This window comes from Cyanistes caeruleus, chromosome 1, assembly GCF_971803275.1.
Source record: "Cyanistes caeruleus chromosome 1, bCyaCae1.hap1.1, whole genome shotgun sequence".
Classification (NCBI taxonomy): domain Eukaryota; kingdom Metazoa; phylum Chordata; class Aves; order Passeriformes; family Paridae; genus Cyanistes; species Cyanistes caeruleus.
This window is the reverse complement of record NC_141701.1, coordinates 140,490,767-140,504,085: the sequence shown is the minus strand read 5'-3', so window position 1 is coordinate 140,504,085 and position 13,319 is coordinate 140,490,767. Positions and strand designations below refer to the sequence as shown.

The following is a 13,319-nucleotide window of genomic DNA, read 5'->3' as shown; positions in this document are numbered from 1 at the left end:
GGAGCAGAGGGACCTGGAGCAAAGCATGGCTGCAGAAGAAGATGCAGCAGCTCCAGGAGGAGAAAGGGAATTGGTCCCGATCTCGTCCCCTGCTTCCAGCCCAAGCTGCAGCCAGGCTCAGCTGGACTCAGCCCAGCACCTGAGCTCTGAGACCATGAGCCAGGTGAGCCTGGACATGCAGGAATGTGGCCAGCAGACACCGGAGCAGAGGGACCTGGAGCAAAGCATGGATGCAGAAGAAGATGCAGCAGCTCCAGGAGGAGAAAGGGAATTGGTCCCGATCTCGTCCCCTGCTTCCAGCCCAAGCTGCAGCCAGGCTCAGCTGGACTCAGCCCAGCACCTGAGCTCTGAGACCATGAGCCAGGTTAGCCTGGACATGCAGGAATGTGGCCAGCAGACACCGGAGCAGAGGGACCTGGAGCAGAGCATGGCTGCAGAAGAAGATGCAGCAGCTCCAGGAGGAGAAAGGGAATTGGTCCCGATCTCGTCCCCTGCTTCCAGCCCAAGCTGCAGCCAGGCTCAGCTGGACTCAGCCCAGCACCTGAGCTCTGAGACCATGAGCCAGGTGAGCCTGGACATGCAGGAATGTGGCCAGCAGACACCGGAGCAGAGGGACCTGGAGCAAAGCATGGCTGCAGAAGAAGATGCAGCAGCTCCAGGAGGAGAAAGGGAATTGGTCCCGATCTCGTCCCCTGCTTCCAGCCCAAGCTGCAGCCAGGCTCAGCTGGACTCAGCCCAGCACCTGAGCTCTGAGACCATGAGCCAGGTGAGCCTGGACATGCAGGAATGTGGCCAGCAGACACCGGAGCAGAGGGACCTGGAGCAAAGCATGGATGCAGAAGAAGATGCAGCAGCTCCAGGAGGAGAAAGGGAATTGGTCCCGATCTCGTCCCCTGCTTCCAGCCCAAGCTGCAGCCAGGCTCAGCTGGACTCAGCCCAGCACCTGAGCTCTGAGACCATGAGCCAGGTGAGCCTGGACATGCAGGAATGTGGCCAGCAGACACCGGAGCAGAGGGACCTGGAGCAAAGCATGGCTGCAGAAGAAGATGCAGCAGCTCCAGGAGGAGAAAGGGAATTGGTCCCGATCTCGTCCCCTGCTTCCAGCCCAAGCTGCAGCCAGGCTCAGCTGGACTCAGCCCAGCACCTGAGCTCTGAGACCATGAGCCAGGTGAGCCTGGACATGCAGGAATGTGGCCAGCAGACACCGGAGCAAAGGGACCTGGAGCAAAGCATGGCTGCAGAAGAAGATGCAGCCGCTCCAGGAGGAGAAAGGGAATTGGTCCCGATCTCGTCCCCTGCTTCCAGCCCAAGCTGCAGCCAGGCTCAGCTGGACTCAGCCCAGCACCTGAGTTCTGAGACCATGAGCCAGGTGAGCCTGGACATGCAGGAATGTGGCCAGCAGACACCGGAGCAAAGGGACCTGGAGCAAAGCATGGCTGCAGAAGAAAATGCAGCAGCTCCAGGAGGAGAAAGGGAATTGGTCCTGATCTCGTCCCCTGCTTCCAGCCCAAGCTGCAGCCAGGCTCAGCTGGACTCAGCCCAGCACCTGAGCTCTGAGACCATGAGCCAGGTTAGCCTGGACATGCAGGAATGTGGCCAGCAGACACCGGAGCAGAGGGACCTGGAGCAAAGCATGGCTGCAGAAGAAGATGCAGCAGCTCCAGGAGGAGAAAGGGAATTGGTCCCGATCTCGTCCCCTGCTTCCAGCCCAAGCTGCAGCCAGGCTCAGCTGGACTCAGCCCAGCACCTGAGCTCTGAGACCATGAGCCAGGTGAGCCTGGACATGCAGGAATGTGGCCAGCAGACACCGGAGCAGAGGGACCTGGAGCAAAGCATGGATGCAGAAGAAGATGCAGCAGCTCCAGGAGGAGAAAGGGAATTGGTCCCGATCTCGTCCCCTGCTTCCAGCCCAAGCTGCAGCCAGGCTCAGCTGGACTCAGCCCAGCACCTGAGCTCTGAGACCATGAGCCAGGTTAGCCTGGACATGCAGGAATGTGGCCAGCAGACACCGGAGCAGAGGGACCTGGAGCAGAGCATGGCTGCAGAAGAAGATGCAGCAGCTCCAGGAGGAGAAAGGGAATTGGTCCCGATCTCGTCCCCTGCTTCCAGCCCAAGCTGCAGCCAGGCTCAGCTGGACTCAGCCCAGCACCTGAGCTCTGAGACCATGAGCCAGGTGAGCCTGGACATGCAGGAATGTGGCCAGCAGACACCGGAGCAGAGGGACCTGGAGCAAAGCATGGCTGCAGAAGAAGATGCAGCAGCTCCAGGAGGAGAAAGGGAATTGGTCCCGATCTCGTCCCCTGCTTCCAGCCCAAGCTGCAGCCAGGCTCAGCTGGACTCAGCCCAGCACCTGAGCTCTGAGACCATGAGCCAGGTGAGCCTGGACATGCAGGAATGTGGCCAGCAGACACCGGAGCAGAGGGACCTGGAGCAAAGCATGGATGCAGAAGAAGATGCAGCAGCTCCAGGAGGAGAAAGGGAATTGGTCCCGATCTCGTCCCCTGCTTCCAGCCCAAGCTGCAGCCAGGCTCAGCTGGACTCAGCCCAGCACCTGAGCTCTGAGACCATGAGCCAGGTGAGCCTGGACATGCAGGAATGTGGCCAGCAGACACCGGAGCAGAGGGACCTGGAGCAAAGCATGGCTGCAGAAGAAGATGCAGCAGCTCCAGGAGGAGAAAGGGAATTGGTCCCGATCTCGTCCCCTGCTTCCAGCCCAAGCTGCAGCCAGGCTCAGCTGGACTCAGCCCAGCACCTGAGCTCTGAGACCATGAGCCAGGTGAGCCTGGACATGCAGGAATGTGGCCAGCAGACACCGGAGCAAAGGGACCTGGAGCAAAGCATGGCTGCAGAAGAAGATGCAGCCGCTCCAGGAGGAGAAAGGGAATTGGTCCCGATCTCGTCCCCTGCTTCCAGCCCAAGCTGCAGCCAGGCTCAGCTGGACTCAGCCCAGCACCTGAGTTCTGAGACCATGAGCCAGGTGAGCCTGGACATGCAGGAATGTGGCCAGCAGACACCGGAGCAAAGGGACCTGGAGCAAAGCATGGCTGCAGAAGAAAATGCAGCAGCTCCAGGAGGAGAAAGGGAATTGGTCCTGATCTCGTCCCCTGCTTCCAGCCCAAGCTGCAGCCAGGCTCAGCTGGACTCAGCCCAGCACCTGAGCTCTGAGACCATGAGCCAGGTTAGCCTTGAGTTGCAGGAATGGGCCCAGCAGACACCGGAACAGAGTGACCTGGAGCAGAGCATGGATGCAGAAGAAGATGCAGCAGATCCAGGAGAAAGGGAATTGGTCTTTATCCCTGCTCCATACAGTCCAAGCTGCTCCTCCATCCCATTATCCAGCCTACTTTCTAACTGGGAAGAATACAGAGCAGAAGAGTTTACTCAAGAAGAATTCGCTAGTTGCCAAGAAGCGTCGGACTGGGAGGAGTCCATTGACCAACAATTTGCCAGAGAGGAAGACTTCAGCAGCCTGGAGGTGCCCGAAGGGAACGGTAATCTACCCTCCACACAGTCAAGCTTTGAAGATTACCGTGACAGAGAGCTCAAGCAGGGCAACTGGCACAGTACGAGCGCACACAGCATCACGGTCAAGCCCCTCCTGCCCGAGGACGACAACGGGGATGGAGTGAGCCTCCTGGAGCTCCATGAACAAGCCAGCGAGCGAACACAAGGAGGCTTTGCAGGAGAAGAGCTCCCAGTGCCCAAGCCTCGGGAGGCCTGGGGTGAGTGCCAGCCAGGCCCCCATAGGAAACGACCCTCACGCGTGAGGCGGGCACTGCGGGCTCTGCGCAGACTGTGCTGCTGTCCCTGCCTCGCACCACAGCTCGAGGACTAGTGCCCGCTGCTGGCACCAGCACAGGCCCTGCAGATGGCAGCTGGCCTGCAGCCCACCCACCATCGTGAGGCTTTAAGACAGCAAAAACCATCCAAAGAAGGTGAAGAAATGGTAGTGGCAGTAAGAAGAACTAAGAAAAATAAGAAGGTTAAGAAGAGTATGACGAGGAACATGAGTAAGATGAGTAAGAAGAGGAAGAAATTGGTATAGTAGTATTTAATAAGTCTAGGAATAAGAAGAATAAGAAGGATAAGGAAGATAAGATAAATAAGAAGAATAAGAAGAGTTAGAAGATTAAGTAGAAGAAATTGTAGCAGTAGTAAATAAGAATAAGAAGTCAAGGAATAAGAAAGATAAGATACAAAGAAAAAAGAGAATAAGAAGAATAAGACTAATTAGAAGAGTAAGTAGAGTAAGAATAAGAAGAGTAAGAAAAATAAGAAGATTTAGAAGAGTAAGTAGAGTAAGAAGAATAAGAAGAGTAAGAAAAATAAGAAGATTTAGAAGAGTAAGTAGAGTAAGAAGAATAAGAAGAGTAAGAAGAATAAGAAGAATTAGAAGAGTAAGAAGAGTAAGAAAAAGAAACTGTAGTTGTAGTAGTAGTAGTAAATAGTAATAATAAGTCTAGGAATAAGAAGAAGATTAAATAATAGTCTAGTGAATAAATAAAATAATTATAATGATAATAATATTACTAGTATTATCAAGTTAATATACACATCCACACATCACCTAGAATCATGGGATGGTTTGGCTGGGGAAGGGCTTTAAAGCTCGTCTAGTTCTTTTCCTGATAACCTCCTGCTGTCTTGCTCTCTCTGTTTCTCTATATCACATTTCTTTGCAGCTGTCCTGTGGGAACTTAATCAGCTGGGATAGGTCATACCTTGGACTGGGTTCCTGACATGGAGGGAGTAAACCTGGGGCCTTGGAAGGCGGGGTGCTGGGGGGATGCTAATGGAGTCATCCCAAAATAGGCAGAACCTTAGACTTTTAAGGTCAAAACCCCTGTCCTGCGGTCACAATCAGACACCTGCCCCCAGGGAACCCTGTCTATTGTGAAGTTCACCGCATCCCCTGGTCTTTGGATGCAGCCCCTCAGACCACAATTACCCTGTGGTAATTCAAATATATCTTTGGGCACTCCATCGTACCCATCCCCATTATTCCTCCATGCTCAACCAGGCCATACCACACAAGAGGTCTCAGAACCCCACTGCCACACTGTCCCAAAGGGCAGAGGGCATCACTATCAGGTATCACAAGATGCATCAAGGGCTTTGACCACTCTGTCAGGATCTGCAAGGTGGGATTCTTGATGTGGTTCTTTTAGTCGGTCTTAGAGTACAAAAGATTATCAGCAAACCAGGGACTTCAACAGCAAAACACACAGTTTATTGAGTGCTCATCAGCACTAATATGGATAGAGGGAAAAGAGGAGAAAGCAAAGCATAAGGAAAAGAGAGTAAGGGGATTATAGCTGCCAACGTCAAAGTCCACTCAGCCGTCCACCGATGCAGGGTCTTCTGTCCGTTGGGGAGATCTCAAATGCAAGGAAGTTTTGGGGTGTATTTTACAGTCTTTTACAAAGCGAGGGCCACAAGGCAAAAACCAGAGGAGATTGATGAGCATGGTGAAGAGGCCCATTGCTAAGGGGGGCAGGTGTGGGGTACAAGTCTGTACTCGCCAGCCAGAGCGAGGGCAGTGTACCGTGGTAGCACAGCAAGCACGGTACCTGCAAACAATCACTTGGCAAACATCCACCTCAACCAGGCCAGAGCCCCTGTACCGAGTCCTTTGTGATATTCAGGGTCTGTCTCTGTCCTTCAATTGGTTGAGAGACAGATGAGAGAATCTTGGGACCGTCTCTTACACACTCACTCAGGGCAAAAGTGTTTCTGGTCTTGAATCAGAACTTCCCCTGGTGGAAACTAAGGCCATTTCCTCTAACCCGGAAAGGACTGCATGCTGATCCTTTGGGATTTCGTCCATGAGGAATAGGAACAGGCAGGAGGTATTGCTCCCCAGGCACACTGCACGACTCTTTGACACACACAGCTCTTCCAAAACAAATGAAAGTTGGCTTTAAGACAGATGAAGATGAAGAAATGGCAGTAGGAAAGAAGAAGAAGAAATAAGAACAAAAATTGGAAAAAGAAGAAGAGGATAAAGAAGAAGAGGAAATAGTAGCAGCAGTAAGAAAGATGAAGAGTAAGAAGAGTAAGAGGAAGAAATTGTAGCAGTAAATAATAAGAAGAAGAAGTCTAGGAATAAGAAGGATATGAAAAATAAGAATAAAAAGAACAAGAAAAATAAGAAGAAAAATATGAATAAAATGAATAAGGTGAAATAAAAGAAAGAGAATAAAAAGAAGAGGAAGAAGAGGAAGAAGGGAAGAGGAAAAAATTCTACTAGTAGTAAATAATAAGTCTAGGAAGAAGAAGAAGAACTAGAAAATATAAAGAAGAAAATGAAATAATAGTATAATGAATAAATAAAATAGTTATAATGATAATAATATTAATAGTAATATCAAATTAATATACACATCCACACATCATCTAGAATCATGGAATGCTTTGGCTTAGGAAAGGCCTTAAAGACCACCTGGTTCTTTGCCTGATAAGCTTCTGCTCTCCTGCTCTCTCTCTGAGACCTTTTTCCTATTTCTTTCTACCTCTACACCTCACATTGCTTTACACATGATACAAAGAGATGCAACAGATCCAGAGTCTGTTGCAGGAGACTGTCAAACTTGGCCCCTGCCATGGGAGGTACTTGGGCATTCCCGCCTGGCCCAAATGTGTATTAGTCCACTGAACTGCAGGTTTTTGGGGCACCCTCAGCACCAAGAAGACCCGATGGACAGCATCAAGGGGACTCTACTGGCATGCACAGAGCAGTGAGGGTTTCTACTTAATCTGTCTCTGTTACTCTTTTTCTCTTTCTCTCTCTCTCTGTCTTTCTCTCTCATTTAGTGTTCATTAAAACCCATCCTACTGGCTTGGGAGTGTGATGTGGTTTGCACCTTAATTTGGGCAGAGGCATTTTGGATCATTTTAATAAGCAGATGATAACAAGGGGCTAGAAGCCCACAAGCCCAGGGGCTGCTCCATGACACCTGCAGCGGCTTTGACCGTTGAAGGGCTGCGGGTGTGGCCCTTGGCAACACAGGCGTGATGTGTCAGGGCCCTTGGCGATGTGGAACCTTGCGGTGCCCAGAGAGCCTTGTGACACGGCGGAGCCACGCCCTGCAGGGGTGTACAGGGGCTGTAGAACCTTGCAGTGGCCAGTCCCGTGAGAGCCACCGTGTCGCAAGGCAGCAACTCTCGGGATCTCGCGCTACAGAAAGTCCGAGACACAGCAAGATAAGGTGAGCCCCAACTCCGAGGCACCCAGCCCCTTGCCCAGCTGGCTGAAAAGCAGGCCCTCAGTGGGCACTGGTTGGGAGCAGGGGGTAGCTCAGTCCTGCCGCTCTTGGAGACTGAGAAGGAGGAGGGGCCCTTGACCAACATGGACAAAGAGAGGCAACACGAGGTGGAGCAACAGCTTTCCCAGTGCGGAGCTCTTAGTGGCCAAGAGCTCTGCCTGTGGGAAGAAGTAACAGCTCAGGAGTTTTACCAATGGCAAGAAGCGGTGGTGCAGGAATTTTCCACACAGCAAGCTGTGAAACCCCAAGAGTTCCACCAGGGGGGAGATGGCACACAGCAAGAGCTATACCAGTGGGAAGAAAGTGTGCTAGTTCAGGAGATGCAGGAGAAGGAAGATGATGAGACATACCAAGAGTTGTCCTGCTGGGAAGGAGATGTGACAGGCCAGGAGCTGTCCCTGTGGGAAGCTGAAGGATACCAGAAAGACTCACCTTTGGAAGAAGACGTGCAAGGCCATCCACACGTGTTCCAAAGAGAAGAAGATGAGATAGACGCAGAGGTCTCCCAGGAGCAAGACAAGAATGGCCACACTGGTACTCAGCTGGAGCCCAGCTCTCCCAGCAGTGTGGGAACCCAGGAGATGGGAGAGGCAGCACATGACCTGCCCAGCGCTTCTCCTGCCCCAAGGAGTCGCTTGGACACTGAGACAACAGCTGCTGCTGCCTCAGCTGCTACTGCTGGGGAGGAGGAAGCCACCAAGCCTCTGCCTCCTGCAGTGGAAAAGGCACCAGCATCTCCTGGCATGGGAGAGAACATTCCAACAGCACAGACAGACAGGTCTGTCCGTGCAACATACAGACCCATAGCAAGCAACCAAATTCAGCTGGACTCAGCCCAGCACCTGAGCTCTGAGACCATGAGCCAGGTGAGCCTGGACATGCAGGAATGGGCCCAGCAGACACCGGAGCAAAGGGACCTGGAGCAGAGCATGGCTGCAGAAGAAGATGCAGCAGCTCCAGGAGGAGAAAGGGAATTGGTCCCGATCTCGTCCCCTGCTTCCAGCCCAAGCTGCAGCCAGGCTCAGCTGGACTCAGCCCAGCACCTGAGCTCTGAGACCATGAGCCAGGTTAGCCTGGACATGCAGGAATGTGGCCAGCAGACACCGGAGCAAAGGAACCTGGAGCAAAGCATGGCTGCAGAAGAAGATGCAGCAGCTCCAGGAGGAGAAAGGGAATTGGTCCCGATCTCGTCCCCTGCTTCCAGCCCAAGCTGCAGCCAGGCTCAGCTGGACTCAGCCCAGCACCTGAGCTCTGAGACCATGAGCCAGGTGAGCCTGGACATGCAGGAATGTGGCCAGCAGACACCGGAGCAGAGGGACCTGGAGCAAAGCATGGCTGCAGAAGAAGATGCAGCAGCTCCAGGAGGAGAAAGGGAATTGGTCCCGATCTCGTCCCCTGCTTCCAGCCCAAGCTGCAGCCAGGCTCAGCTGGACTCAGCCCAGCACCTGAGCTCTGAGACCATGAGCCAGGTTAGCCTGGACATGCAGGAATGTGGCCAGCAGACACCGGAGCAGAGGGACCTGGAGCAAAGCATGGCTGCAGAAGAAAATGCAGCAGCTCCAGGAGGAGAAAGGGAATTGGTCCCGATCTCGTCCCCTGCTTCCAGCCCAAGCTGCAGCCAGGCTCAGCTGGACTCAGCCCAGCACCTGAGCTCTGAGACCATGAGCCAGGTTAGCCTGGACATGCAGGAATGGGCCAAGCAGACACCGGAGCAGAGGGACCTGGAGCAGAGCACGGCTGCAGAAGAAGATGCAGCAGCTCCAGGAGGAGAAAGGGAATTGGTCCCGATCTCGTCCCCTGCTTTCAGCCCAAGCTGCAGCCAGGCTCAGCTGGACTCAGCCCAGCACCTGAGCTCTGACACCATGAGCCAGGTTAGCCTGGACATGCAGGAATGTGGCCAGCAGACACCGGAGCAGAGGGACCTGGAGCAAAGCATGGCTGCAGAAGAAGATGCAGCAGCTCCAGGAGGAGAAAGGGAATTGGTCCCGATCTCGTCCCCTGCTTCCAGCCCAAGCTGCAGCCAGGCTCAGCTGGACTCAGCCCAGCACCTGAGCTCTGAGACCATGAGCCAGGTGAGCCTGGACATGCAGGAATGTGGCCAGCAGACACCGGAGCAGAGGGACCTGGAGCAAAGCATGGCTGCAGAAGAAGATGCAGCAGCTCCAGGAGGAGAAAGGGAATTGGTCCCGATCTCGTCCCCTGCTTCCAGCCCAAGCTGCAGCCAGGCTCAGCTGGACTCAGCCCAGCACCTGAGCTCTGAGACCATGAGTCAGGTGAGCCTGGACATGCAGGAATGTGGCCAGCAGACACCGGAGCAGAGGGACCTGGAGCAAAGCATGGCTGCAGAAGAAGATGCAGCAGCTCCAGGAGGAGAAAGGGAATTGGTCCCGATCTCGTCCCCTGCTTCCAGCCCAAGCTGCAGCCAGGCTCAGCTGGACTCAGCCCAGCACCTGAGCTCTGAGACCATGAGCCAGGTTAGCCAGGACATGCAGGAATGTGGCCAGCAGACACCGGAGCAGAGGGACCTGGAGCAAAGCATGGCTGCAGAAGAAGATGCAGCCGCTCCAGGAGGAGAAAGGGAATTGGTCCCGATCTCGTCCCCTGCTTCCAGCCCAAGCTGCAGCCAGGCTCAGCTGGACTCAGCCCAGCACCTGAGCTCTGAGACCATGAGCCAGGTGAGCCTGGACATGCAGGAATGTGGCCAGCAGACACCGGAGCAGAGGGACCTGGAGCAAAGCATGGCTGCAGAAGAAGATGCAGCAGCTCCAGGAGGAGAAAGGGAATTGGTCCCGATCTCGTCCCCTGCTTCCAGCCCAAGCTGCAGCCAGGCTCAGCTGGACTCAGCCCAGCACCTGAGCTCTGACACCATGAGCCAGGTTAGCCTGGACATGCAGGAATGTGGCCAGCAGACACCGGAGCAGAGGGACCTGGAGCAAAGCATGGCTGCAGAAGAAGATGCAGCAGCTCCAGGAGGAGAAAGGGAATTGGTCCCGATCTCGTCCCCTGCTTCCAGCCCAAGCTGCAGCCAGGCTCAGCTGGACTCAGCCCAGCACCTGAGCTCTGAGACCATGAGCCAGGTTAGCCTGGACATGCAGGAATGTGGCCAGCAGACACCGGAGCAGAGGGACCTGGAGCAAAGCATGGCTGCAGAAGAAAATGCAGCAGCTCCAGGAGAAAGGGAATTGGTCTTAATCCCTGCTCCATACAGTCCAAGCTGCTCCTCCATCCCATTATCCAGCCTACTTTCTAACTGGGAAGAATACAGAGTGGAAGAGTTTACTCAAGAAGAATTCGCTAGTTGCCAAGAAGCGTCGGACTGGGAGGAGTCCTTTGACCAAAGATTTGCCAGAGAGGAAGACTTCAGCAGCCTGGAGGTGCCCGAAGAGAACGGTAATCTACCCTCCACACAGTCAAGCTTTGAAGATTACCGTGACAGAGAGCTCAAGCAGGGCAACTGGCACAGTCCGAGCGCACACAGCATCACGGTCAAGCCCCTCCTGCCCGAGGACGACAACGGGGATGGAGTGAGCCTCCTGGAGCTCCATGAACAAGCCAGCGAGCGAACACAAGGAGGCTTTGCAGGAGAAGAGCTCCCAGTGCCCAAGCCTCGGGAGGCCTGGGGTGAGTGCCAGCCAGGCCCCCATAGGAAACGACCCTCACGCGTGAGGCGGGCACTGCGGGCTCTGCGCAGACTGTGCTGCTGTCCCTGCCTCGCACCACAGCTCGAGGACTAGTGCCCGCTGCTGGCGCCAGCACAGGCCCTGCAGATGGCAGCTGGCCTGCAGCCCACCCACCATCGTGAGGCTTTAAGACAGCAAAAACCATCCAAAGAAGGTGAAGAAATGGTAGTGGCAGTAAGAAGAACTAAGAAAAATAAGAAGGTTAAGAAGAGTATGACGAGGAACATGAGTAAGATGAGTAAGAAGAGGAAGAAATTGGTATAGTAGTATTTAATAAGTCTAGGAATAAGAAGAATAAGAAGGATAAGGAAGATAAGATAAATAAGAAGAATAAGAAGAGTTAGAAGATTAAGTAGAAGAAATTGTAGCAGTAGTAAATAAGAATAAGAAGTCAAGGAATAAGAAAGATAAGATACAAAGAAAAAAGAGAATAAGAAGAATAAGACTAATTAGAAGAGTAAGTAGAGTAAGAATAAGAAGAGTAAGAAAAATAAGAAGATTTAGAAGAGTAAGTAGAGTAAGAAGAATAAGAAGAGTAAGAAAAATAAGAAGATTTAGAAGAGTAAGTAGAGTAAGAAGAATAAGAAGAGTAAGAAGAATAAGAAGAATTAGAAGAGTAAGAAGAGTAAGAAAAAGAAACTGTAGTTGTAGTAGTAGTAGTAAATAGTAATAATAAGTCTAGGAATAAGAAGAAGATTAAATAATAGTCTAGTGAATAAATAAAATAATTATAATGATAATAATATTACTAGTATTATCAAGTTAATATACACATCCACACATCACCTAGAATCATGGGATGGTTTGGCTGGGGAAGGGCTTTAAAGCTCGTCTAGTTCTTTTCCTGATAACCTCCTGCTGTCTTGCTCTCTCTGTTTCTCTACATCACATTTCTTTGCAGCTGTCCTGTGGGAACTTAATCAGCTGGGATAGGTCATACCTTGGACTGGGTTCCTGACATGGAGGGAGTAAACCTGGGGCCTTGGAAGGCGGGGTGCTGGGGGGATGCTAATGGAGTCATCCCAAAATAGGCAGAACCTTAGACTTTTAAGGTCAAAACCCCTGTCCTGCGGTCACAATCAGACACCTGCCCCCAGGGAACCCTGTCTATTGTGAAGTTCACCGCATCCCCTGGTCTTTGGATGCAGCCCCTCAGACCACAATTACCCTGTGGTAATTCAAATATATCTTTGGGCACTCCATCGTACCCATCCCCATTATTCCTCCATGCTCAACCAGGCCATACCACACAAGAGGTCTCAGAACCCCACTGCCACACTGTCCCAAAGGGCAGAGGGCATCACTATCAGGTATCACAAGATGCATCAAGGGCTTTGACCACTCTGTCAGGATCTGCAAGGTGGGATTCTTGATGTGGTTCTTTTAGTCGGTCTTAGAGTACAAAAGATTATCAGCAAACCAGGGACTTCAACAGCAAAACACACAGTTTATTGAGTGCTCATCAGCACTAATATGCGATAGAGGGAAAAGAGGAGAAAGCAAAGCATAAGGAAAAGAGACTAAGGGGATTATAGCTGCCAACGTCGAAGTCCACTCAGCCGTCCACCGATGCAGGGTCTTCTGTCCGTTGGGGAGATCTCAAATGCAAGGAAGTTTTGGGGTGTATTTTACAGTCTTTTACAAAGCGAGGGCCACAAGGCAAAAACCAGAGGAGATTGATGAGCATGGTGAAGAGGCCCATTGCTAAGGGGGGCAGGTGTGGGGTACAAGTCTGTACTCGCCAGCCAGAGCGAGGGCAGTGTACCGTGGTAGCACAGCAAGCACGGTACCTGCAAACAATCACTTGGCAAACATCCACCTCAACCAGGCCAGAGCCCCTGTACCGAGTCCTTTGTGATATTCAGGGTCTGTCTCTGTCCTTCAATTGGTTGAGAGACAGATGAGAGAATCTTGGGACCGTCTCTTACACACTCACTCAGGGCAAAAGTGTTTCTGGTCTTGAATCAGAACTTCCCCTGGTGGAAACTAAGGCCATTTCCTCTAACCCGGAAAGGACTGCATGCTGATCCTTTGGGATTTCGTCCATGAGGAATAGGAACAGGCAGGAGGTATTGCTCCCCAGGCACACTGCACGACTCTTTGACACACACAGCTCTTCCAAAACAAATGAAAGTTGGCTTTAAGACAGATGAAGATGAAGAAATGGCAGTAGGAAAGAAGAAGAAGAAATAAGAACAAAAATTGGAAAAAGAAGAAGAGGATAAAGAAGAAGAGGAAATAGTAGCAGCAGTAAGAAAGATGAAGAGTAAGAAGAGTAAGAGGAAGAAATTGTAGCAGTAAATAATAAGAAGAAGAAGTCTAGGAATAAGAAGGATATGAAAAATAAGAATAAAAAGAACAAGAAAAATAAGAA

At 52.1% G+C, this 13,319-nt stretch overlaps 1 protein-coding gene across 2 annotated transcripts; it reads left to right on the top strand.

The window, feature by feature from the left end:
* The first annotated feature begins 7,110 nt into the window (after positions 1-7,110).
* LOC147655970 (uncharacterized) lies at positions 7,111-11,469 on the top strand. 2 transcript variants are annotated; one of them, XM_086864258.1, is made up of 2 exons: positions 7,111-9,739; positions 10,142-11,469. In XM_086864258.1, the coding sequence occupies exons 1-2, from the start codon at positions 7,349-7,351 to the stop codon at positions 10,997-10,999; spliced, it is 3,249 nt and encodes a 1,082-aa protein (XP_086720384.1). In that variant the 5' UTR covers positions 7,111-7,348; the 3' UTR covers positions 11,000-11,469. The 2 variants fall into 2 exon arrangements, with proteins under 2 accessions (XP_086720384.1, XP_086720377.1); XM_086864251.1 differs by having other exon boundaries at positions 7,127-9,940; positions 10,343-11,297.
* The last annotated feature ends 1,850 nt before the right edge of the window (positions 11,470-13,319 follow it).

Coding starts and splice junctions, on each gene's coding strand:
- LOC147655970 (XM_086864258.1), top strand. CDS start 7,349: ATGGACAAAGAGAGGCAACACGAGGTGGAGCAACAGCTTTCCCAGTGC. Junction 9,740..10,141: donor GCTCTGAGACCATGAGCCAG/GTTAGCCAGGAC, acceptor ACCATGAGCCAG/GTTAGCCTGGACATGCAGGA.